Here is a 27,686-nt window from a genome sequence, read left to right as displayed (position 1 = left end):
GACAAGATAGAGAGGAGGATGAGAAAGGAGAAACAATTGCATCTGTGAGAGCATGACATCAGAAGAATGAAGCCAATTGCACTAAAGAAAAAATGAGCAATCACCTTGTTCCAAGTGGACTGTGAACATCCAAACAGTCTGAGGGAGACTGAAGAACAAATTTGTGACAACTGCAAAAGCATTAGGAACAGTAATTGTGGGGGATATCTGGTACCCTAATGTTAACTCTGCCCAATACATCAGGGGCACATCCCTCCCCACCATCGGTAGTATCTACAGGAGGTGCTGCCTCAAGAAGGCAACATCCATCATCAAAGATCCCCACCATGCCATCTTCTCACAGCTCCCATCGAGCAGGAGGTACAGAAGCCTGAAGTCCCACACCACCACGTTCAGGAACAGTGACTTCCCTTCAACCATTTGGTTCTTAAACCAACCAGCACAACCCTAATCACCACCTCAGTACAGCAACACAGTGACCACGTTGCACTACAATGGACTTTGGTTTTTTTTGTTCTAATTGTGTTCTTTCTTGTATAACTTTTGTATAAGTTATGTTTTTCTTGTGAATGTTGTCTCTTATACTGTGTGCTTGTGATGCTGCTGCAAGTAAGTTTTTCATTGCACCTGTGTTTACTTGTGCATCTGACAATAAACTTGACTTTGACTTTAACTGGGACATGGTCACTGCAGAAAGTATAGCAGGCACGGAATTCCTCAAGCCCATTCAGGAGCCAAGTTGTTGCAAGTCTATCAAGAGTGGAGATGGGCAGGAGATGATGGGAAAGGGATGGGTCACAGTGGTCTTGTCCTGCAGTGGGGAATTCTGGATACAGTTTTAGGCAAAGGAGAAGGTTGGTCAATGAGTATGAGTTGGGGGAGAATTTTTGTGGTTGTGATGATAATACAGTTAGATCTTCCAGAATAATGGAGAACGACAAAGATAAAACCAGGGTAAAAGTTTTAACTTGGAGTGAGGCCAGCTTTACTGGACTCAAATGATTTAGTGAAAGTGGACTTGAAGCAGCTACTTGAAGATAAATCAGCCTCAGAGCAGAAGGAGGCATTCAAGAAAGAGACCCAAGGGCTTCAGGTTAAACAGGTTGCAGCAAAGAAAAATGATTGGGCTGCCAAACTCGGAGCCTTGGATGACAAAATACATGGAGAGAAAGATAAGGCAAAAAAGGGAAGCTTATGTGAGACACTGTGAGCTTAACACTGCAGAAAGCCCAGAAGGTGGAAGAGAGGTTGAAAGGTATTTTCAGAAGGCAAAGTTGGTCCATGAAGTAGAATTAAAGAAAAAAACAGTTGTTTTTTGAACAAATGAGGAAGATCACTAAAGAAAGAGCTGGGACCAAAAGGGAACCCATACGTAGAGGTGTAAATTCAGAATCAGGTTTATTATTGCTGACGTATGTCGTGAAATGTGTTGTTTTGTGGCAGCAGTACAGTGCAAGACAAAAATTACTGCAAGTTACAAAAACAAATAAATAGTGCAAAAGAGGAATAACGAGGTAGTGTTCATGGACCATTCAGAAATCTGATGGTGGAGGGGAAGAAGCTGTTCCTGAATCGTTGAGTGTGGGTCTTCAAGCTCCTGTACTTCCTCCCTGATGGTAGTGACGTGAAGAGGGTACGCAGGGTTGGTGAAGGTCCTTAATGATGGATGCCATCTTCTTGAGGTACTGCCTCTTCAAGATGCCCTCAATGGTGGGGAAGGTTGTGCCCGTGATGGAGCTGGCTGAGTCTACAACCCTCTGCAGCCTCTTGCAATCCTGTGCATTGGAGCTTCCGTACCAGGTGGTGATGCAACCAGTCAGAATGATCTCCGCTCTATATCTGGAGAAATTTGCAAGAGTCTTTGGTGACATAAAAAATAAGAACATAAGAAACAGGAGCAGGAGTCGGCCATCTGGCTCATCGAGCCTGTTCTGCCATTCAATGAGATCATGGCTAATCCTGCTCTGGACTCAGGTCCACCTACCTGCTTTTCCCCATAACCCTTAATTCCCCTACTGTGCAAAAATCTATCTAACTGTGTCTTAAATATATTTAATGAGGTTGCAACTACTGCTTCCCTGGGCAGAGAATTCCACAGATTTTGGGAAAAGTAGTTTCTCCTCATCTCCATCCTGAATCTATTCCTCTGAATCTTGAGGCCATGTCACCTTGTTCTAGTCTCACCTACCAGTGGAAACTACCTTCCTGCCTCTATCTTATCTATCCCTTTCATATTTTTTATACGTTTCTTTATGGAAAGCATTCAAGAAGGTCTGAACCCGTAACGATGGATAACTGATGAAACATTATCCCAGGCAGTTAAAGGAAGGGAGGACACTGTTAAGACTCTGACTCCATTTTTTTTGGCCTTTTCTGGCTGAATGAGTAGTGCCAGAGGACTGGAGGACTGCTAATGTTGAACTTTAGTTTACAGAAGGGTGGAAGTGGTAAAACAACTCCTTACATGCCATTTACTTTAACTTCAGTGGTGGGGAAACTATTAGAATGAATTCTAACTTCAAATAAAAACCTTGGTTTTCAAAAAGTCCAGATTAATCAGGTGCAGTCAATGTGAATTTGTTAAGGGAAGGTCCTGTCTGACTGAATTGATTGTGGAGTTTATGAGCAGAGTTGATGAAGGCATTGCAAATAATATAGTGAACGTGTACCTTAGCAAGGCTTTTGGCAAGTCCTAAATGGCAAGTAGGTCAAAAACATAGACATCCATGGGATTCAAGGGAGAGTCCAAAATTGGTTCAGTGGTAGGAGGCAAAAGGCGATTGGTTGACAACTGCTTGTGTTGGGGTAAGTGTTTCCAAAGGGAATCTGCAGGACTCTGTACTCGGTCCCTTGCTTTGTTTTTAGTACATGTTCATAATTTGGACTTAAATGGTGGGGATTGATGAAGAAATTTGTAGATGTAACAAAAATTATTCACGTGGCTGCCAGTGAGGAGGGAATCTGTAAATAATGGGAAAATACAGAACACAGAAAAGTGACAAATGGAGAGACTGAGGGGAGATTTAATTGTGTTTAAAATTAAGAGGGGCCTAGATAATTGAGGGGGATGTACTTTCCTTTAAAAACAAGTCCAAAACCAGGAGCATAGATTTAAGGTAATTGGTCAAATCAGATGGAGATGGGGGAAATAATTCTCACACAAAGGTGTTGGGAATTCTCCAGAGCCCTCTCCGGCATGAGCCCGGTGAATCCAGCTTGCGAAGCAGTTAATGACTTGTACTGGCAAGCAATGGTCACTGAGCTGCCGTAGCTGGGTCGGGAATCAAGAGGCCAAGCCTCAAGAAGGCGACATCCATCACAAAGGACCCTCACCATCCAGGGCATGCCCTCTTCTCATTACTACCACTGGGGAGGAAGTACAGGAGCATGAAGACCCCCACCCAATGGTTCAGGAACAACTTCTTCCCCTCTACCATCAGAGTTAGGAGCAGTTCATGAACCCATGCCTTGTTATTCCTTTTTGTTGCACTATTTACTCATTTTGTAACATAGTAATTTTATGTCTATGCACTGTACTGCTGCCACAAAACAACACATTTCATTTCATCTAAGTCAGTGATAATAAACCTGATTGTGATTCTGAGGTTTGTGGCTTGAGCCAGGGTCTGGGGCGCTTGTAAGTTGACAAGCTGAAACCTACAGGCTGCAACTTATGTAGACCGTGTATTCACGCAGGGGTTGTTATTTGCAACCTTGTCATTGCCCGTGGCAATATTGGTATCTGCTTATTTTTGTTATTTGTCTGCTCCCCTTATCTCCAGTGAATGAGGTGTAGATTAAAAGTCAGGCAGTGCTGCAGTGGTCACACTTTCACCCAACACATTACCCCTCAGCACCTACAGCCACCGGAGAGCTGCAAGCATGGACAAGCAACAAGTGTGGTGTTGATACAGGGATGGGGATTTATCTTGGAATTGGTTTATTAGCGTCTTGTCTTGCATATTGTTCATTACACGGTGCATACGAAGGTAGTGCAAGGTAAAAGAATACAGAATGGTGCTGCTTTGCTGTCATTCTGCAAAAGCTGCAGCAACTGCAGTGATCAGCTCCGGTGCAGAAGCAGTGGGAGCGTTCCTGCTGCACGGATGCATTGGTGCTCCCTCTGCCGTGCACTGATTGGCTTCGGAAAATGGCAATAAAACTCCACGGTCCGGCCCCAGCCAATGCCCAGCCGAGCTCTGAGAGAACGCCCCGCCCCCTGGAAGAACGTCCCACCCCCGGGAGGGAACGCCCCGCCCCCTGAGCAGGTCCCGCCGCCTGAATGAACGCCCCGCCCACTGATTCTTTATTCATAAGCGGCGGTGAGGCCCCGCCCCCTCCCTCTGATTGGTCGGTGACGGCGGGCGGTTGTTCTCCCGGCGGTCCGCGCGCGCTGCGCGCCACGTTTGAACCATCGCGGCGGGAGAGAGGGAGCGGAGCGCGGGTGAGGGAGCGTCGGCCGCCCGTCCGGTCTGTCAGCGTCCCCCTCCCCTCCCCACCCCACCCCCACACCCCCCCACCCCACCCCCACACACCACCCCCCACACACCCCCCCACCCCACACACCACATCCCACACCCCCACCCCACCCCCCACACACCACATCCCACACCCCCACCCCACCCCCCACACACCACCCCCCACACACCCCCCCACCCCACCCCCCACACACCACATCCCACACACCCCCCCACCCCACCCCCCACACACCACATCCCACACCCCCACCCCACCCCCCACACACCACATCCCACACCCCCACCCCACCCCCACACACCCTCCCTCCCCCACCCCACCCCCACACACCCTCCCTCCCCCACCCCCACACACCCTCCCTCCCCCACCCCCTACCCGCGGTCCCGCCGGGGAACCAGGGAGGTAACGTGGGGCAGCACCTGGCGGGTATAACAGCCGGGGTGAAGGAGCCCCTCCGGTGGGGGTAATCAGTGTCTCTACCCCCTCCCCTTCCCTCCCCCCTCCCAGCCCCTCCCCCTTCCCACCCCCTCCCCCTTCCCACCCCCTTCCCCCCTCCCCTCCCTCCTTCCCCTTCCCCCCCTTCCCCCCTCCCCCCGCTTCCCCCCTCCTTCCCCTCCCCCCTCCCCCCCTCTCCCCCCTCCTATTCCCCCCCTCCCCCCCCTCCTATTCCCCCCTCCCCCCCTCCTATTCCCCCCTCCCCCCCTCCTATTCCCCCCTCCCCCCCTCCTATTCCCCCCTCCCCCTCCTATTCCCCCCCTCCCCCCTCCTATTCCCCCCTCCCCCCTCCTATTCCCCCCTCCCCCCCCTATTCCCCCCTCCCCCCCCCTATTCCCCCCTCCCCCCCTATTCCCCCCTCCCCCCCCCTATTCCCCCCTCCCCCCCCCTATTCCCCCCTCCCCCCCTCCTATTCCCCCCTCCCCCCCTCCTATTCCCCCCTCCCCCCCTCCTATTCCCCCCCCTCCCTCCCCCCTCCTATTCCCCCCCTCCTATTCCCCCCCTCCTATTCCCCCCCCTCCTATTCCCCCCCTCCCTCCCCCCTCCTATCCCCCCTCCCCCCTCCTATCCCCCCTCCCCCCCTCCTATCCCCCCTCCCCGCCCCCTCCTATCCCCCCCCTCCTATCCCCCCTCCCTCCTATCCCCCCTCCCCCCCTCTCCTATCCCCCCTCCCCGCCCCCTCCTATCCCCCCCCCCTCCTATCCCCCCTCCCCCCCTCTCCTATCCCCCCTCCCCCCCCCTCTCCTATCCCCCCTCCCCCCCCCCTCTCCTATCCCCCTCCCCCCCCCCCCTCTCCTATCCCCCTCCCCCCCCCCCTCTCCTATCCCCCTCCCCCCCCCCCTCTCCTATCCCCCTCCCCCCCCCCCTCTCCTATCCCCCTCAAAGAGAACGTGCAACCTCACGCACACTGACCTGAGGTCAGGATTGAACCTGTGTCTCTGGAGCTGTGAGGCAGCGGCTCTATCCACTGTATCATTGTGCTGCTCTTTTTTTGAATTCTTGTAGTTTTGTCAAAACTGCTTTTCTATTTAAGAGACAAGAGACTGCAGATGCTGGAATCTGGAGCAATAAACCTCCTGCTGGAGGAACTCAGTGGGTCAAAGAGCATCAGTCTTGATGCAGGATTTCAATCCAAAACACTGACAGTTCCTTCCCCCCTTAGTGGCTGCCTGTCCCACTCTGTTGCTCCAGTAGATTTTGTTTTCTATTTTTATATCTCTTCTATTTGTTTTCTCTTCTATTTTATGTTTTTATTTAGTGCTACATTAGTAAGTTTCAAGTACAAAGGAGGTCCCTTTGTGATGTTAGGATAAGATCATAGAGTTTGCCATTAATACCAGGTTAGATGTTTCATCGTGCATTGCTGCCTGTTGTAGTTTTGCCTCATGAATGTGCGGCAAGGTTTTACCTTAGAGGAGGGCATAATCAGCCAATTCCTGTCAACACCTTTGTTCAAGTATTTACTACATTTGCATCACCTGCTGATCGTTCAGCTTTAATATATAGTGTTGTTGTTCTACTGATTCTGGTAAAGGATAATATTTTGGTTCAGAAACTTAGTTTCCTAAGTGCTGATTTAATCTGCTGCGGTTTTGCATGTGAAGAAATTACAGTGAAGGCTGCAATAAAATCATGTTTAATGTATGTTGTATAGTTATTGTTGATTATTTTTCAGATTGGGACAGAGTAGCTTTCTACAGACTCTTGCAGAATGACCGGTGACTGTAATAAAAGATCCATTCTTCAAGGTAAGAAACAGCACATAAATTGTGAAATTAATGGTGACAACAAAAACTATGCTCATTTTTTCAAAGTAAGAATGTTGTGTCGCAATGTGACCAATTTAGTTGTGGTATTAAGTAAAAGTTGTATATTGTTTAACAAAGACTGGCAGCAATAGATTAATTGAAGTACAAAACTTAAAACCTAACTCTGGCCAAACCAGTCCATTTGTGGCTCGGTATCAAATTATGTTTGGATGCTGTCTTGTTAAGTGCCAAGAAATGTTTTGCTATGTTAAAGGTACTTTATAAATGTGAGCTGTAGTTGCACAAAGGTGGAGAACCAAGCAAAATTGGTTCTGATTGTTCTTCCCTGATTTCTGTCTGAAAAACCTTGTTTTAGTCATTTCCTGACACATTTAAATAAGGTTTTGTGGATGCCTCGATTGTGACCTTCTTTCCCCTGCTCATTCATTCCTGCAATACAAATAATGTGGGCTGATCATAACGTAGAGTTGCTTACTCTTGTGTGCATGTTGACATTTCAGATTCCTTAAAAACTAATCCAAAACTGCAGACTACTTCCCAACTCCCTCTCCTCCCCTCCCCCACATCTACAAAATGTTTCTCCAGCCTTGCATTGGATTCCCAACATAGATTTAATTTTTAGAGTTGTATATTTATGCCAAGGATTTGTTTGATATGTGTCTCATCTTTGCTTCAGTGGTTTTTAATGACCAAACCAGCATTAAGTTGCTTGGTTTGCAACTTAGTTCTATGTGCCAAGGCTGGCTTGCTTCTCCTCCAGTTCTGAGGTGGTCGATGGGGTGATGTGGCATTCACAGATGAAGCAGGAGTTTGTGAGGTGATGCTTGTTTCGCTGGGCCTTAGAATGTTTGTGATGTAGGTATTGGTTTATTAATGTCACTTGTACTGAGGTACAGTGAAAAACTTGTCTTCCCCACTGTTCATACCGATCAATTTATTACATGGTCCATTGAGGTAGTGCAGGTAGACAATAAGGTGCAAGGTCATAACGAGGTAGATTGTGAGGTCAAGAGTCCATTTTATTGTACTAGATAAACACTGTTATAAGACTATTGAATGATTCCCTAGTATGTCCTTGAGCCTGGTGCTATGTGCTTTCAGTCTTTTGTATCTTCTGTCCAATGGGAGAGGGGAGAAGAGAGGATGTCTGGGGTGAGTGGGGTCTTTGATTATGCTGGCTGCTTTATTGAGGCAGTGAGAAGTGTAGACAGAGTCCATGGATGGGAGGCTGGTTTCTGTGATGTGCTGAGCTGTGCCCACAACTCTGCACTTTCTTGCGGTCATGAGCAGAGCAGTTGCCACACTAAGCTGCAATGCATCCAGATAGGATGCTTTCTTTGGTGCATTGACTAAAAATTGGTGAGTGTCAAAGGGGACATGCCAAATTTCTTTAGCCTTCTGAGGAAGTAGAGGAGAGATATTAAAGTGGTGTCCTAGATGCTCATTCTCAATTTTGAATGGTTATGGGCAAGGAATTTTGGTGAATCGGTGAGGATCTGACTTTTCCTTTTCCTGGAGACTTTGAAGACATCTTTCAATCTTTTCTTCTGTCCTCCTGTTAACCTTTTCCCATGGTGGACCCCAGAGTATAGTGCCTGTTTGAGGCATTTGGTGTCTGTCATGTGAACCTCATGGCCTGCCATCTGAACCAGCTAAGTGTAATTGGAGCCAGAATGCCGGGGATTTGACCTTGGTGAGGATATGGACGTTTGTTTATCCTGCCAGTGGATTTGGAGATTTTACAGAGGGATGGCTGGTCCCTGATTCTGAAGCATACAGGAGAGTGGACATCACTGAATTCTTGTAGCCCAAGAGCTTTGTGCTCAGTTTGAGGTCTTGATCTTCACACACATTTTGCTTCCAGATGACTAAAGGCAAAGCAGGCAAAATTGTTAAATGTCATCATCGATGTCAACTTTTGTTGAGAGGTGAATGTGGAATGAAGGGAAGTGGATCTTAATTGGCAGAGTTAGTATAATGCAGCAGGGGCATTGGTTTACTTTTGTGGAAACTTAGTGTAAGGCCTGTACTTTGAAAGGGACAATGACTTGGAGCCTGGCTCCTGAACATACACAGGCATGGTTTAGTTATTGCAGCTTGATGCCTGAAGTCGGTGTGATCTGGGTTCTGGACTGGAGGCAGCGGGAATTGAACAGTTTCCCAATTGTCCTGTCGATTAGCTTCAGTCTGTTAGGAAGCTTGTTGGAGAGGAGGTGCAATATCACAGCAGCAACATTTCCTTGCATGATCCTAGTCTGCACTGGGACAGGCCCTCCGATGGACTCATCGGTTAGGATCATGGTTTCCACATCATGTGGCTGATGTTGAATGAAAACATAAGAATATATAAGGAATAGAAGAAGGAGCAAGTCATTTGACCCCTCAAGCTTCCTCTGTCATTCAGTACGATCAGAGCAGCTCTTCCAACTGAGGGAAGTCAGATTTGTGAAGGATTCTCCATAGTCTGTCGTGATTGATAAAGTGAGAGGTAATGTGTTGTGGTTAATGCTGTTTTCTGCAGTTTTTTTTGACATTGTTGTGAGGTGAATGCAATGTTCATAATACCTCAAGACTGGACATAATTCACACTGTTTTGGTGGTAGGTCAGCTCTTCAGTTACTGGAAATGCAGTAGAGGAGAACTCTCGTGACAGCCTTCCTCATGGCAGATAGCTTCTTGTAACCATAACTAAAGTTCTCTCTCTTGAAGATGTTCACGATTTGTTTCTAAGGTGCCCTGGTAAACCTTTGCCCTTGCGCTATGTGGAAGATGAAGCTGTGTACTTCAAGTTCTTCTCTTCCAAGTTTTAAAACTTGAGCAGGGATACCATGTTCCCTTAAATTTATTTGTTATTTGCAATCTGGACATCTCCAGTCATGATAGTATTTATTGCCCAACTCTAACTTCCCCTTGAGAATGTGGGGGCCAGCACCTACAGCTGAGAAGCTTGATAGGTCATTGAGAGTCAACCACATGGCATGTGTCTGGAGTCACATATTTGCCAGACTGAGCTGATTTTCTCCCCTGTAGCTTATTAATGAGCCAAATTGGTTTTTAATGACCATCCTTTGGTTTTTAAAGTTGTCATTAGTGAGACATTGCTGCTGTCTTCGGATTGTTAGTCCAGGCATTTGGATCACTTGTCCAATTACTTAATGGCTTCAGAGCTTCAAGGACTTTGCTGTTTTCCAGTTGACGTATTCCCTTTTCAACTTTCTGTTGGATTGGGTAGAGTGATAGAGTCAAGAACATCGCTTTGAGGAGTTCTTCAATTGTGTCTTCAAAGAACTGTCATTTTCACAGTGACAGGCTTGTTCATTTCATGTAAGCTCATGATAATGGGTAGAATTGAAAGGGTAATAGGAAGACAGAAGTGATTTATTTTTCAAGATTGTTTGAAGTGAAAATGTACTCAACATTTTGAACAGATGCATGTTGAGGTATAGACTCTTTCTGTACAAATTTAATTTTTTTTGCATTCAGTTGTTTTAAGTTATCCCTTCAGTAGGTTTTCATTAAACATTTTGATTTTTAAATGGGGATTTGATCATTGCATGTGATATCATTACATATGATGTTATTACTAATTGATTCTCCTTTCCAGGTGTTGTGGCATTTGTGGATGTGTGGTCTTCAAATAAGACTGAAAACTACTCAAAATCATTTATCGAACACTTGGTCGATATGGGTGCCACGGTATGTATTGCTTTCCACAGACGTGTTTTCAGTTGATCAGTGCCGCATGTGAAATTTGGAAATTACTTGTTACTTGGTAATAATCAGTTGGGCTAGATTTCATGGTGAGCTTGCCATTGACTTCTGAATTACTTCAGAATATACAAGAGACAATCTGAGTAGTGGAACACAAGGATGAAAACTGGCATGCTGTTTTGTGATTAGATTACTCAGAGCCAAAACAAGCCCCATATTCAAAAACTGTTGGAGTAAGTGCTTTTTACAGTTAGCAAAGTCGTGCAGCATGACTTAGCGTAACAGTCAAAAGGTGAATGTTTCTGACAAAAAATAGCTCCAACTACTAAAAACTATATGAAAGAAATTGAAGTGTTTATTACAGAAAAACACTGCACTCAAACAATTACATCTACCATTTATGACCACTTATTACTTCATCCACATATGTTGCAATCCTTGGCAATGAATGGGTAAGTGGCAGGTAATCTCTGCAATTCTGTCAGCTGGTTGATAGAACCATTGGCTGAGTTTCACTGCTGGTCATTGGAGAAATGAGTCAAGCCAAAGCTAATATGTTTTTTTGGGCTTTGTTCTGATCGTACAACCAAATGGTTATCTTGTCTGAATAAGGAACATAGAACAGTACAGCAACAGGCCCTTCAGCCCACCATGTCTGTGCCAACCATGATGCCAATTTGAACTAATCCCATCTGCCTGCATATGGTCTATATTCCTCCATTCCCTGCCTGTTTATGTGCATGTCTAAATGCTTCCTAAATGTTGCTGTCTACCTGCTTCCATCACCTCCCCTGCCTGCGTGTTCCAGGCACCTACCACTCTGTTTTTAAAAATAAACCCCACACATCTCATTCAAACTTTCCCCTTCTCACCTCAAAGCTTTGCCTTCTGGTATTTAACATTTCTACCCTGGAAAACCGATTAGCTAATACCTTCCAATCTAGGCAACGTTCTGAGGTATAACGTATAAAAGTAAGGATGTGTTGATGAGGCTCTATGGGGCACTGGTGAGACCTCATTTGGAATACTGTGTGCAGTTTCGGGCCCCTTATCTTAGGAAGGATGTACTGATGTTGGAGAGGGTTCAGAGAAGATTTACGAGAATGACTCCCGGAATGAAAGGGCTTACATATGATGCGCGATTGTTGGCTCTTGGACTGTACTCACTGGAGTACAGAAGAATGAGAGGGGACCTCATAGAAACATTTGGAATGTTGAAAGGACTGGACAGAGTAGATGTGGCTAAGTTGTTTCCCTTGGTGGGTGAGTCCAGGACTAGAGGGCACAGTCTTAAAATTTAGAGGGTACCCACTAAGAACAGAAACGAGGAGAAATTTCTTTAGTCAGAGGGTCGTGGATTTATGGAATTTGTTGCCCCATACAGCTGTGGAGGCCCGATCATTGGGGGTGTTTAAAGAGGAGATTGATAGGTATCTAATTAGTCAACGTATCAAGGGATATGGGGAAAAGGCCGGGAATTGGGGCTAGATGGGAGAATAGTTTAGCTCACGGTGAGTAGCGGAGCAGACTCGATGGCTAGGAAAGAAAAGAAGCATGGTGGCGGGGGGGGGAGGGGATTAGTTGTGGGGGTGGGGATTACTTAAAGTGGGAAAATTGTATGTTCAGGCTGTTAGGCTGCAAGGTTCCAAGATGGAAATTGAGGTGCTGTTCCTCCATTTTGCGCTTGGAATTCTCCTGGCAGAGGAGGAGGCCGAGGACTGACATATCAGTGATGGTGTGGGAGGGGGAGTTGAAGTGACTGGGGGATGCAAGTCACGGTTATGGACGGAGTGCAGATGTTCTGTGAAATGGTTACCTAGTCTGCGTTTGGTCTCACCAATGTAGAGGAGACCACACTCAGCACCGAATGTAGTAGATGTTTGTCTAACCTTTCAGGATCTGCTCTCCCCTCCTCCCCCACACCTGCCTATCACTATCTCTTACCTACATCTACCCATCACCACCCTGTGCCCACCCCACCTCCCCTCTTTTGTCCACCTATCACTGCTCTGCTTTTCCCTCTGATATATTGGGCTTCCCCTTTTCCTACCTTCAGTCCTGAAGAAGGGTCCTGACCCAAAATGTTGACTGCCTGCTTTTCTCCACAGATGCTGCCTGGCCTGCTGAGTTCTTCCAGCATCATTGTGTTTTACAACTACCTTTACACCTCTCCATTATCTGTAACATATCTGTTCCACTATTTCCTGCTGGCTATTGTCTTGATATAGTTTTACTTAGAACATAAGAAAAAAAAACTAGATTGTCCGTTTAGCCCTTGGAGCACACTGTGCAATTCAGTAAGATCACGGCTGATTTTTTTACCACATTGTTGCACTAACCTCATACTTGATATCAAGAATTTGTCACTTGAATGTTCTCAGCTGTGGAAAACCATGTTGCACTTTTGGATAAAAAAATTCCAAAGTTTCACTGTCCTCTGAGTGAAGAAATTACTACTTGCCTATCTTGAATGACTAACCATTTACGTATTTTGAAACCGACTCAGGTTCTAAACATCCCAGCAAAGGGAAGCATCATCCATGTAAGAATTTTCACTGAGGTAGCCTCCCATTCTTAATCTGGACAGCATTAGGCCCAATATAATTCCTGTCTCCTCGCAGGGCAATTCTACTCCACACCTCCCACCACTCCCACCCCAGTCTCAGGAATCATCTGGTGAACCTGATGTTGAAAATATATCCTTGGGTCAGAAGGCAGAACCCGATGTTCAAGATGGACTCTGAAAGGGGCACAGTATGATTGCAGAGAGATGCCTTTACTAAAATACCTCTGTAATAAAGATAAACATATTGCTTGTCTTCCTAATTGCTTGCAGCACCTGGATGGTAACTTTCTGTAGTGTTAATGCCAGTACATGCAAGTCCCTTTGCATACCAACTCTCTTGAGTCTCTCGCCATCTAACAATAAAATATGCTTTGCTTTCTTCCACAGTTTTTGATGTGATTTCTTTTTTTCTACACTATCTTCCATTCACTTTGCCCATGTCCCACTTGCAACTCTCACTGTCACCATCTATGTATCATTTACATTATTATTTTGCTTGTAATGTTCAAAGTAAGAGGTTTCAAGCAGGTGGACAGGGTGGTGAAAAAGGCATTTAGCACGCTGGCCTTCAGTCAGGGCACTGAGAGTAGGAGTTGGGACATTATGTTGCAGTTGTACAAGGCGTTGGTGAGGCAGCACTTGGAGTACTGTGTATACTTTTGGTCACCCTGTTATAGGAAAGATGTGGCTAAACTGAAAAGAGTGCAGAAAAGATTTGAGGATGTTGCCAGGATTAGAGGGTCTGAGATACAGGGAGAGGTTGGCCAGGCTTGGGTCATCATTCCTTGAAGCGTAGGAAAATGAGGGGTGATCTTATAGAAGTTTATAAAATCATGAAGGGTATAGACAAGGTGGACCGTAACAGTCTTTCCCCAGGGTAGGGGAATCCAAAACTAGGAGGTGTAGATTTAGGGTGAGAGGAGAAAGATTTAAAAGGGACCTGAGGGGCAGCTTTTTCACACAGAGGGTGGTGAGTATATGGAACGAGCTGCCAGAGGAAGTGGTTGAGGCAGGTACGATAGTATCTTTTAAGAAGCACTTGGATAGGAACATTCAGGGGAAGGGCTCAAAGGGATATGGGTGGAACGCTGGAAATTGGGACTAGCTGGGTGGACATCGTGGTTGGCATGGACTGGTTGGGCCGTAAGGCCTATATCCATGCTGTATTGCTCTGTGACTAAGTGAGGAGGTGTAAAATAGATTCAGACAGTTGCAAGGTTGTAAAATGCACAACCAGAATTATTGACTGCGGCAATGATGTTTATTGCATTGAATGTATTGCATTCTTTATGGAAAGAAGGATAAAATTATGTGGAAGAGTAGGTAGAAATTGATGGAACTTCAGCTTTGAAAGTTGAAAGATTCTGGATGGGGTAGTGGCAAGTCATTTAGTTTAAAGGCAATGGAGGGGCTTGTTTAAGTTAGTGCAAGTAGATGTGGAATCCAAATAATGTTAAAATAAGTGCTAATTAACGGGTGAATTCAGAGAGTAGAAGTAGAGGTAATTGACCAACAGTTAAGTGACAGAATATTGGTGACTGGGTGGTTTTGCTTGGAAAAAAGAATACAGGCATTTTTTTTAAATGTACATGTGATGTGAACATGAAACATGGTGGACAGTTTCAAGGCTGGGAACACTTCTTTCAGCAGTGGTGTTTGGAATAGGATTAAGTGTCAGGAAACATCCTTTGGGATCACAGATGTTCTGTGTCAATATTTGCTGAATAACTTTAAAGTTACATTGAAGGATCTTTTAAATGATTTGTATGGTGAGAAGATTAATGTTTAAAGTAACATTATAAAAGTTAAAAATTTTAATTGAATTTTTTAATGACCATGTATGTTCACTTTTTTGCTGATAAGAGGAAAGTACACAAGATTTTTTTATTCTGAAACAATGAAACTTGAATTTACACAATTCCTTTCATGGCCTTAAGACATCTAAAATTGCTTATACAATTTATGAAGTGCTTTTCAATTACTAGTCTCTGCAGCTAGCAGGTTAGATCAAAAATCGTGTTCCTCTTGCAGAGTGCTGACTTTGCTTGGATTTGAGCAGCATTACTGTTTTGGCTTTATTCCTGTAAATATATTTTAAACCAGTTTGAACACGCAAATGCAGACCAGTTTTCTGGTGCTCTGAGGTTTATGAATGTAATTCATTTCATTTTTGATGTCTGGACCCATTGTGATCTATTAGCATCTTTTTGTTTTTTTAAATTTTGCCATGTATTATTAAAAAGCCATTTTTTTTTACCACTTTCAGTCCAGGTGTATTTTTTTGGAATGGCAATCACTTTTATCTTTGAAACCTAAAGTACTAATTCCATTTACAGAGCATCTTCAAGGCCATGAATGGTGACAAGTGTCTCTCAAGGGGGCATACCATATATCATGCAGGGTTTGTCATAGTTTCCTATTAACCTATGACATGGACTGAAGTCAGTGCTGGCTTTCAGAGTAATCCCATCAATTCTTACTGCAACGTTGATTGTTGATGGAAGTTTTAGTTACCAATTAACCAAGTTTTTCAATATGATGGTGGGGGGGAAAAACCAGCACACTCGGGGCAGTTGGGGTGGGGGAAGACCACACAATCAGAGGGAGAACATGCAAACTTCACTCAGAGACAATGAGTCATTATCAACCCCAGGCTGCCAGAGCTGTGAGATACCTGCAGCACTCATGCACTGCCCTTTGAAGAGGGAGCCAAGGATAGTTTACCCAATGTGTGTATGAAAATGGCATTTGAAAGTCCAAGGCCAGACGCAGGAGCGTCATCGAGTCATACAGCATGGAAACAGGCCCTTCAGCCCAACCTATCCATGCTGAACAAGATGTCCATCCAAGCTAGTCCCATACAAGATGAGATGTCTTTATTAGAATATAGAACATAGAACAGTACAGTACAGACCCTTCAGCCCACAATGTTGTGCTGACATTTTATCCTGCTGTAATATCTATCTAACCCTTCCCTCCCACATAGCCCTCCATTTCTCTATCGTTCATGTGTTTATCTAAGCGTCTCTTAAATGTCCCTAATGTATCTGCCCCCACGACATTTGCCGGCAGTGCACCCACTACTCTTTGTGTAAAAAAAAATACTTGCCCCTAATATCCCCTTATACCTTCCTTCAATCACCTTAAAATTATGTTGTCTCGTGTTAGTCATTATCGCCCTGGGAAAAGGTCTCTGACTGTCAGCTTGATCTATGCCTCTTATCATCTTGTACACCTCTATCAAGTCACTTCTCATCCTCCTCCTCCTCTCCAAAGAGAATAGCCCTAGCTCACTCGACCTATCCTCATAAGACATGCTCTCCAATCCAGACAGCATCCTGGTAAATCTCCTCTGCACCGTCTCTAAAGCTTCCACATCCTTCCTATAATGAGGCGACCAGAACTGAACACAATACTTCAAGTGTGGTCAAACTTGGAGTTCACGCAGCCAAGTTTCCCTGGATCCCATGCCTCCTGACTTTCTGAATAAACCTTCCATGAGGAACCTTATCAAACGCCTTGTCTGAGTCCATGTACACCACATCCACTGCTCTACCTTCGCCAATGTGCTTTGTCACATCCTCAAAGAATTCAATCAGCCTCGTGAGGCACGACCTACCCCTCACAAAGCCATGCTAACTGTCCCTAATCAGCCTATGCTTCTCCAAATGCTCATAAATCTTGTCTCTAAGAATCTTCTCCAGTGATTTGCCCACCACTGAAGTAAGACTCACTGGTCTGTAATTCCCAGGGTTATCCCTACTCCTTTTCTTAAACAAAGGAGCAACATCTGCCACCCTCCAATCATCTGGCAATATCTCTATGGCCAGTGAGGATGCAAAGATCATCAGCAACGGCACGGCAATCTCTTCCCTCACCTCCCGTTTTTTAAAAAAAAACCCTTGGATATATCCCGTCTGGCCCCGATGACTTATCTATCCTAATGTTTTTCAAAAGTTCCAGCACATCCAATTTCTTCACGTCGACATGTCCCAACGTATCAGCCTGTTGTACACCATCCTCACAAACGTCAAGGTCTCTGTCTCTGGTGAATACTAAAGCAAAGAATTCATTTTTTCTGACTCCAGGCATGTTTCCTCTTTTATCCCTGATTGGTCCTACCCTCACTCAAGTCATCTTATTCTTAACATATGTGTAGAACACCTTGGGGTTTTCCTTGATCCTACTCACTAAGGACTTCTCATGCCCCCTTCTAGCTCTCCTAAGTCCATTCTTAAGCTCCCTCCTGCCTACCTTGTAACACTCCAAAGCCCTGTCTGATCCATGCTTTCTAAACCTCAGGTAAGCTTCTTTCTTCCTCTTGACAAGATATTCTACATCTCTTGTCAACCACTGTTCCTTCACTCTATCATCCTTATCCTGCCTCAAAGGGACAAACCTATTCAAAGCCCCATGCAAGTATTTCTTAAACAACCTCCACATTTCCACTGTGCACTTCCCCAAGTTCCCAATTTATGTTCCCAAGTTCCTGCCTAATAGCATCATAATTCCCCCTCCCCCAGTTAAATACTTTCCCACGTCATCTGTTCCTATCCATCTCCAAGGCTACGGTAAAAGTCAAGGAGTTATGGTCACGATCTCCAAAATGCTCTCCCTCCGAGAGATCTGACACCTGATCAGGCTCATTGCCTAGTATCAGGTCCAGTGTGGCCTCTCCTCTAGTCGGCCTGTACACATACTGTGTCAGGAATCCTTCCTGTATACACCTAACAAACTCAGTTCCATCTATCCCCTTTACACTAAGGAGGTGCCAATCAATATTAGGGAAGTTGAAATTACCCAGGACGACAACCTGGTTATTTTTGCACCTCTCCAAAATCTGCCTCGCAATCTGCTCCTCAGTGTCTCTGCTGCTATTGGAGGGTCTGTAGAATACTCCCAAAAGAGTGATCGCTCCCTTCCTGTTTCTGACTTCCACCCACACTGACTCAGTAGATGATTCCTCCAGGACATCCTCCCTTTCTACAGCTGTGACACTGTCCCTGATCAGCAAAGCCACTCCCCCACCTCTTTTACCTCCGTCCCTGTCCCTTTCGAAACATCTAAACCCTGGAATATCCAGCAGCCATTCCTGCCCTTGCGACAGCCAAGTCTGTGTAATGGCCACCACGTCATAGTTTCACGTACTTATCCATGCCCTAAATTCATCAGTCTTGTTCCTGATACCTCTCGCATTAAAGTAGACACACTTCAGCCCATCCAACTGACTGTAATTTTGCCCTTTCAACTGCCTATCCTTCCTCACAGTCTTTCTACATTCTGCATCTACTAGTACACTAAATGAACCAACCTCTGACCTATCACTCTGGTCCCCATCCCCCTGTCAAACTAGTTTAAACCCTTCCCAATAGTTCTAGCAAACCTGCCCGCAAGAATATTGGTCCCCCTCCAGTTCAGGTGTAACCTGTCCCTTTTGTACAGGTCGTACCTTCCCCAGAAGAGATCCCAATGATTAACAAATCTGAAACCCTGCCCCCTGCACCAATTTCTCAGCCACACATTCATCTGCCAAATCATCCTATTCTTACCCTCACTGGCACGTGGCACAGGCAGCAATCCAGAGATTACTATCTGTCACGTGTACATTGAAATGCACAGTGAAATGAATTTCTAGTGTAAAGTGTTCTGGGGACAGCCTGCAAGTGTCGCCGCGCTTCTGGCGCCATCATAGCATGCCCACAACTTCCGAACCTGTACATCTTTGCAATGTGGGAGGAAACCAGAGCACCCGGAGGAAACCCACGCAGACGGGGAGAATATATAAACTCCTTACAGACAGCAGACGGAATTGAACCTTGGTCCCTGGCGCTGTAATAGCGTTATGCTAACCGCTACACTACCATGTTGGTGTTTGGCCTATAACCTTCTAAACCTTTCCTATCCATGTACCTGTCCAACTGTCTTTTAAGAGTTGGTATTTTACTTGCCTCGACCACTTTATCTGGCAGCTCATTCCACATACATACCACCCTCCGTCTATATGAAGAAAAAAGTTGCCCCTCAAGTTCCTATCAAATCTCTCCCCTCTTACCTTAAACCTATGCCCTCTAGTTCTTGATTTCCCCATCCCTGGGAAGAAGACTGTGCATTTACCCTATCTCTGCCCTTCACGATTTTATACATCTCTATAAGATCACCTCTTGGTCTCCTGCACTCCAAGGAAAAAAGTCCTAGCCTGTCCCATCTCTCCCTATAACCAAGTACCCTGAGACCTGGCAACATCCTCCTAAATCCTTTCTGCACTCTTTCCAGTTTAATAACATCTTCCCTTTGTGTGTTTTTATTTGAAAGGCCTACATTGACTAAAGCCAGCTGTGCACAACATCTGCCCCCTGGAATATCAGCAGCCCAAGATATTACTTTCCAGCCTCTGTAGGTCCACAAGGTGATTAGTCCCATTTATTGATTGGCTCATTCACATAGAAACAATTTCTCCTGATCAGTCAGATGGAGAGACGAGTGCTTTCAAACAGAGAAAACTTTGAAATCATTGGCAAAGTTGGAAGGGAGGACTGCTGGCCGTAGACTAGAGACGATTAAGGACGAGGGTGCATCAGTGATATCAAAAGAGCAGTGCTCAAAAGGAGAAAATGAATGCAGGAGACTGAAAAGAGCGAGAGAATGAAACATGCTCTGGAGAGAATTGTTAGAGGAAAAGAGCTGAAATTGATATTCTGCATTAAAAGTTCAAGAGGTATGATGGGGAAAATAGTAATTTGATGAAGTTTCATTGCAGGTATTGTTAATCTGGTCCTCGAACCAAAACAAGGTGTGCTTCACTGATTTTAAAGAGTGATGGTTGAGTGGATAGTGTGTGAGATAAATTGTGAATGGGAAGTCTGGATGCATTATAGTCAGTGTAGTGTGGAAATGAGGATGTGGCTGTTGGGGGAACAAAATCAAATCCTGAAGTGCAAAGATACAGTGGAAGGATAGACCTTTCCTAATTTAAATTCTTCCCGAAGTAATTAATATCTAATAAATTATTTCAATAAGTTTGGTGAACAGCAGCTAATTTACACAACCAAGATATTGCAATCAGCCATGATCTTATTGAATGGTGGAGCAGGCGCAACAGGCCAGATGGCGTACTCCTGCTCCTATTTCTTATGTTCTTAATACAATTAAATGATCACTGATCCATCACACTAATGATGAAGAGGGCTAAGTGCTGGCCAAATGCTGTGAGAATTTATCTTTCAAGGTATTGCTTTTAGATATTTATTACTTCTGTCTGTGGAGGGAAATGTGGTAGGAACCTTGGTGAGGTAGTGTAGTGCTTAAGTTTCTGAACTAGCAGCCAGAACTCTGTACAGTTTGTTCTAGGGATGACAATGTGAATTCTACCATGCGAGCTGGGGAATTTAAGTCTGATTAATTGAATGTGGAGTTTTTATTTAAAACTGGCTTTGTCTGAATAATGGTCACCTTGGAGTGACCAGATTCTCTTCATATTCCATCTACTTCACTGATATCTTTCAGGGTGTGGCCTTTGTGTCTCCACACCCCAGCATTGTCAGCTATATTCACATATAGTCAGAGAGACATAAACAGCATAGAAACAGGCCCTTCGGCCCAACTGGTCCAAGATTCCATTCCAAGCTAGTCCCATTTGCCAGTGTTTCCTATCCATGTACCTGTCCAAGTGTCATTAAAATGTTGTAATTGTAACTGCCTCAACCACTTCCTCTGGCCGCTCGTTCCATCTACTGATCAACCTCTGGGTGAACAAGTGTTCCTAATCAGTCTCCCTCCTCTCACCCTAAACCTATGCCCTCTAGTTCTTGATTTCCAACCCTGGGAAAAAGACTGTTCGTTCACTCCATCTATGCCCCTCCTGATTTTATACACTTCTCTAAGGTCCAATGAATAAAGTCCCAACCTGCTGAACCTCTCTCCATAACTCAGTCCCTCGATCCTGGCAACATCCTCGTAAATCTCCTCTGCACTCTTTCCAGCTTAATGGCACATTTCCTATAGCAGAGTGAACAAAACTGAACACAATATTTTGAATGATTTTCTTTTAAAGTGAAGTTTGTCACCTCAAAGATGAAAATAGTCTTGCTATTGACCTTGGGTGGTTTGAAATACTTTGCTGGTTAGTTGTTGAGTTTTGTGAGTGGATTAACTTTTTTCAAAATGTGAATTAAGTAAGCAGTTTTAAAACTATCAAATTTGTTTGCAGGTTTTAAAATACTTCAATAAGCAAGTGACACATGTGATATTCAAGGATGGACATGAAAGTGTGTGGAAGAAGGCCCAGAAAACTGGTGTGAAATTGGTGTCTGTACTTTGGGTGGAAAGGTATTGATAATTCAATGAACTTATTTCTGAAAAGCTATTGCTTTGCAATTTAAGCTTATTTGAAAGCAAGATGGTAAGTGGTTTTTTGAGATTACTTGGAATGTGTATTTCCCTTGAAATCAATATTTTACTTGGAGGAAAATCATTTGACAATGTACTATATTAAATATTCTGCATGTTGGACCTGCAGCATGAATCAAAAAAAATGGTTGAGATCTGAGTGATGTGTTTTTGTTTAAACTAATGGGTGTTTGGGACCCATTCTTAACCCACAATTTTTTGTATTTCTAATTTTGCTGTTTGGTGTTTTACTATTTGGTAATTGATCAGAACAAGCAGAAGTTCTCGGGTGGGGGGAACAATTAGATTTTATTTCCAAGGCATCTTGTGATAGATGTGCTTCTGATCTTCCAAGATGCATATATAAAGAAATCTTTGAAGGGTCAAATATTTCCTGAATGTTTTGGCCTACAAGATTTATTGTAGGACCAGACAATTATTGTCATTTTGATTTTTGATGTTTGGTGTATTACTATTTGGTAATTGATCAGAACAAGCAGAAGTTCTCGGGTGGGGGGAACAATTAAATTTTATTTCCAAGGCATCTTGTGATAGATGTGCTTCTGATCTTCCAAGATGCATATATAAAGAAATCTTTGAAGGGTCAAATATTTCCTGAATGTTTTGGCCTACAAGATTTATTGTAGGACCAGACAATTATTGTCATAAAAATATTTTTCATTCAATGTTGCTGATTATCCTGAACTGCCTTTGAGACGGTAGTGATGAGCTGTTGACTTGAACAGCTGTAGTCCTTCTGGTGAAGGTGTTTTCACAGTCCTGTTGGATCAGGGGTTCCAGGGTTAAGATCCAGTCACAATCAAGGACCAGTGAGAGATGTCCAAGTCAGGATGGTGGGCATCTTGGGAGGGATATTTACAGATTGTCCTGTTGCCATGCACCTGATTCCCTTGTCCTTCAGAGGAAGGGTTTGCAGGTTTGACAGGGGTTGTCAGAGTGATCTGGCTAAGTAACTGCAAAGTATTTTATAGACGGTACCACATTGTGGTGGAGGGAATCAATGTTGATGTGTTGCCAATAAAGCAGGCTGCTATGTCTGAATGTTGTGGATGCTCTTGAGTTAGAATTGGTGCCTTTGTCATAGAGTCATACAGCACGGAAACAGGCCCTTCAGCCCACCATGTCATTGTCAACTATCAAGTACCCATCTTTACCAGAACTTAGTCTGCGGACTACTATGCCATGGTGATTCAAGAAATTGTTGAGATGCTGCTAAAATGTTGTGAGAGCACCTGCCTCCATTACCACCTCAGGCAGCTCATTCTAGATAGCATTCTGGATCAGACAGGGCTCTGGAGAGTTACAAGGTAGCCAGGAAGGAGTTTAAGAATGGACTTAGGAGAGCTGGAAGGGGGCATAAGAAGTCCTTGGCAAGTAGGATCAAGGAAAACCCCAAGGCATTCTACACGTATGTGAAGAATAAGAGGATGACTAGAGTGAGGGTAGAACCAATCAGGGATAAAAGAGAAAACGTGCCTGGAGTCGGAAGAGGTAGGGGAGATCCTCAATGAATACTTTGCTTTGGTATTCACCAGAGAGAGAGAGAGAGAGAGAGAGACTTTGACGTTTGTGAGGATGGCGTGCGACAGGCTGATACGCCAGGGCATGTCGACGTGAGGAAAGAGGATGTGCTGGAACCATTGAAAAAAATTAGGATAGATAAGTCACCGGGGCCGGAAGGGATATGTCCAAGGTTATTACGGGAAGCGAGGGAAGAGGTTGCTGCGCCTTTGGCGATGATCTTTGCGTCCTCACTGGCCACAGGAGTAGTGCCAGATGATTGGAGGGTGGCAAATGTTCCTTTGTTTCAGAAAGGGAGTAGGGACAACCAGTGAGTCTTACTTCAGTGGTGGGCAAATTACTGGAGAAGATTCTTAGAGACAGGATTTATGGGCATTTAGAGAAGCATAGACTGATTAGGGACAGTCAGCATGGTTTTGTGAGGGGCAGGTCGTGCCTCACGAGCCTGATTAAATTCTTTGAGGATGTGACATTGATGAAGGAAGAGCAGTGGATGTGGTGTACATGGATTTTAGTAAGATGTTTGATAAGGTTCCTCATGGAAGACTTATTCAGAAAGACAGGAGGCATGGGATCCAGGGAAACATGGCTGTGTGGATTCAGAATTGGCTCACCTATAGAAGACAGAGGGTGGTGGTAGATGGAGCGTATTCTGCCTGGAGGTCGGTGACCAGTGGTGTTCTGCAGGGATCTGTTCTGGGACCCCTGCTCTTTGTGATTTTTATAAATGACTTGGATGAGGATGTGGAAGGGTGGGTTGGTAAGTTTGCTGATGATACAAAGGTTGGTGGTGTTGTGGATAGTGTAGAAGTATTGCTGTAGATTACAACAGGATATTGATAAAATGCAGAGCTGGGCTGAGAAGTGGCAGATGGCGTTCAACCCAGGTAAGTGTGAAGTGATATACTTCGGGAGATCGAATTTGAAGGCAGAATACAAGGTTAATGGAAGGACTCTTAGCTGTGTGGAGGAACAGAGGGATCTTGGGGTCCACATCCATAGATCCCTCAAGGTTACCACGCAGGTCGATAGGGTTGTTAAGAAAGCGTATGGAGTGTTGGCCTTCATTAGTCGGGGTATTGAGTTCAAGAGCCGCGAGGTGATGTTGCAGCTCTATAGAACTCTGGTCAGACCACACTTGGAGTATTGTGTTCAGTTCTGGTCGCCTCATTATAGTTAGAATGTGGAAGCTTTAGAGAGGGTGCAGAGGAGATTTACCAGGATGTTGCCTGGATTGGAGACCATGTCTTATGAGGATAGGTTGAGCAAGACCATAGAACAATACAGGCCCTTCAGCCCACCATGTTGTGCCGACCTTCAGACCACTCTTAAGACTATCTAACCCCTTCCTCCCACATACCCCTCTATCTTAAGTTCCTCCATATGCTTATCTAGCAATCTCTTGAACTTGACCAATGTATCGGCCTCCACCCCCACCCCAGGTGGCGCATTCCATGCACCCACCACTCTCTGGGTGAAAAACCTCCCTCTGATATCTCCCTTGAACTTCCCACCCATTACCTTAAAGCCATGCCCTCTAGCATTGAGCATCGATGCCCTGGGAAAGAGGCACTGGCTGTCCACTCTATCTATTCCTCTTAATATCTTGTATACCTCTATCATGTCTCCCCTCATCCTCCTTCTGTCCAATGAGTAAAGCCCTAGCTCCTTTAGTCTCTCCTCATAATCCATACTCTCTAATCCAGGCAGCATCCTGGTAAATCTCCTCTACACCCTTTCCAACGCCTCCACATCTTTCCTATAATGAGGTGACCAGAACTGGACACAGTACTCCAAGTGTGGTCTAACCAGAGTTTTGTAAAGCAACATCATTACTTCGCGGCTCTTAAACTCGATCCCATGACTTATGAAAGCTAACAACCCATAAGCTTTCTTAACTACCCTATCCACCTGTGTGGCAACTTTCAGTGATCTGTGGATATGAACCCCCAGATCCCTCTGCTCCTCCACACTGCCCAGAATCCTGCCATTTACCTTGCATCTGCTGTAGACCTGTTTAGGTGAATTGCAGTGGGTCCAGGTTGTCTGGGAGGCTGGAGTTGATGTGAGCCATGACCAACCTCTCAAAGCACTTCATGATGGTGGATGTCAGAGCCACTGGTCAGTCGTCATTGAGGCAGGTTTATTGTTCAAAACATATATTGTTATGTCATTGTTATATCATTGATATAAAATAAGATAAAGGTTATGGAGCGGTGGTCATAACCCTGTTATTTTTGCACCTTTCCAAAATCTGCCTCCCAATCTGCTCCTCAGTATCGCTACTGCTACCGGAGGGCCTATAGAGTACTCCCAGTAGAGTAACTGCTCCTCTCTTGTTCCTAACTTCCACCCATATTGACTCTAGAGAGGATCCTTCTACATTATCCACCCTTTCTGCAGCTGTAATATTGTCCCTGACCACTATCGCCACTCCTCCTCGTCTTCTCCCCCCCCTCCCTATCCCTTTTATAACATCTCCCTTATTTCTGATGCTTCTTGCATTTAAGTAAGTGCACTTTAGCCCATCCGCCTTACTACTTTTATAGTCTGTACTCTGCTTCTCCTTCCTCAAAGCCTCTCTACCTGTTAGACCTGACCTTTCCCCATCCCCTTCTTCCTCTGACCTACTCCTCCGGTTCCCACCCCCCTCCCAAACTAGTTTAAACCCTCCTGAACCACCCTAGCAAATTTGGCTGCAAGGATATTGGCCCCCCTCAGGCCCCCCCATCCTCTCTGTACAGGTCCCACCTTCTCCTGAAGAGATCCCAATGATCCAAAAATCTAAAACCTTCCCTCCTGCACCAACTTCTCAGCCAAGCATTTATTTGCCATCTCCTCCTATTCCTACCTTCACTATTGCGTGGCACTGGCAGCAATCCCGAGATTGCTGCCCTTGAGTTCCTGTTCTTCAGCCTTCTGCCAAGCTCGCTAAACTCACTTTTCAGGACCTCATCCCTCTTCCTACCTATATCGTTGGTACCAACATGAACCACAACTTCTAGCTGTTCTCCCTCTTGCTGAAGAACCCTGTGGACCCGATTCAGTGACGTCCCGGACCCTGGCAACTGGCAACACCTACCTAGCTTTTTCCTACTTAAAAATTTCTAACAGATAACAGGGAAGGCTTACCTTTACCTACCAGCTACTCACCTGCCTCACCCCTTTAAGCCAAAGCCCCTTGAGTCAAAGCCCAAATCACTCTGCTCCCTCTCACTCAGCTGCCCGCTCTGACGCTGCCCGCTGGATATGGCAGTTTGCTTTTTAAACTGCCTGCGCTTTACCTGCTGACATCACGCGCCTGCACTATTCCCAATGAGAACTTATTTTAAAAAACTTAAAAAAAGAACCTTATAAACAAACCCTTATAATCAAAACCTTACGTAAGAAAAAAAGCTGGGGCTTTTCTCTTTGGAGAGAAGGAGGATGAGAGGTGACTTGATAGAGGTGTACAAGATGATAAGAGGCACAGATCGAGTGGACAGTCAGAGACTTTTTCCCAGGGCAACAATGGCTAACATGAGGGGACATAATTTTAAGGTGACTGGAGGAAGGTATAAGGGGGATGTCAGGGGTAAGTTTTTTACACAGAGACTGGTGGGTGTGTGGAACGCACTGCTGGCAGAGGTTGTGGGGGCAGATACATTAGGGACGTTTAAGAGACTCTTTGATAGCTCCCTATTTTTCTATCATTCATGTGTCTATGTGGGAGGGAAGGGTTAGATGGATATTAGAGCAGGATAAAATGTCGGCACAACATTGTGGGCTGAAGGGCCTGTACTGTGCTGTAGTGTTCTATGTTCTAACATCCCATTGGGTGGAAAAATTCTCTTTCAGACCCTCTCTAAATCTCTTACTCCTTACCTTACACTACCACCCCCTGGTCTTGGCCACCTCTGCTTGAGAAAAAGTTTCTTACCATGTACCCAATCAAAACCTCTCATAATTTGGTATACCTCTCACAATGCTAATTCTTGCTCAGCCTTCTGTGCTCCAAGGAAAACAAACCCAGCCTATTCAGCCTCTCCTCATAATTGAAGCATTACATCCCAGGCAGCATCCCATTGAATCTTCTCCGCACCCTCTCCAGTCCAATCACAGTGTGGCGACCAGAAATGCAAATAATATTCCAGCTGTGGCCGAACCAAGGTTTTATAAAGTTGTACCAAGACTTTCCTGCACTTGTCTTCATCAGCCAGTACATGGAATAGATAGATAGATATCTTTATTAGTCACATGTACATCGAAACACACAGTGAAATGCATCTTTTGCGTAGAGTGTTCTGGGGGCAGCCTGCAAGTGTCGCCATGCTTCTGGCATCAACATGGCATGCCCCCAACTTCCTAGCCCATATATCTTTGGAATGTGGGAGGAAACCGGAGCACCCGGGGGAAACCCATGCATTCACGGAGAGAACATTCAAGCTCCTTACAGATAGCCTCTGGAATTGCATTCAGTATGCCTTCTTCAGTAACTATGCTTCCACCTTCGGGGATCTTTGGACTTGTAGGGTCCTTTTGCTCCTGAATATTTCCTCGGCTGTATAATCCCACTATTCAGAGTGTACGTCCTACCCTTATTTGACATTGCCCCTGTCGCCCAAAATACCTCACACTTATCAGGATCAAATTCCACCTGCATTGCTCCACTCAACTTCTCAGCTGATCAATATCATTCAGTAGCCTGAGACTACCTCCTCACTAACTCAACCAATTTTTGTCTCATCTGCTAACTTACTGTT

General features: G+C 45.0%; 1 protein-coding gene across 3 annotated transcripts in view; it reads left to right on the top strand.

Annotated features, from left to right (window-relative positions):
* Window positions 1-4,385: 4,385 nt before the first annotated feature.
* mcph1 (microcephalin 1) overlaps window positions 4,386-27,686 on the top strand; it is a 285,601-nt gene continuing 262,300 nt past the window's right edge. For 2 of the 3 annotated variants that reach the window (XM_052025076.1, XM_052025078.1), the window contains exons 1-4: window positions 4,386-4,444; window positions 6,647-6,719; window positions 10,345-10,436; window positions 21,224-21,342. In XM_052025076.1, the coding sequence (XP_051881036.1) occupies window positions 6,683-6,719; window positions 10,345-10,436; window positions 21,224-21,342 (248 nt within the window). In that variant the 5' untranslated portion in view covers window positions 4,386-4,444; window positions 6,647-6,682. Of the gene's footprint in view, window positions 4,471-6,646; window positions 6,720-10,344; window positions 10,437-21,223; window positions 21,343-27,686 lie in introns of all 3 variants that reach the window. The other variant, XM_052025077.1, reaches the window with a different exon arrangement.

Source organism: Pristis pectinata, chromosome 10, assembly GCF_009764475.1.
Source record: "Pristis pectinata isolate sPriPec2 chromosome 10, sPriPec2.1.pri, whole genome shotgun sequence".
In the NCBI taxonomy this organism is placed as follows: Eukaryota; Metazoa; Chordata; class Chondrichthyes; order Rhinopristiformes; family Pristidae; genus Pristis; species Pristis pectinata.
The sequence above is the reverse complement of the archived record's forward strand: the minus strand, read 5'-3'. Positions and strand labels throughout refer to the sequence as shown.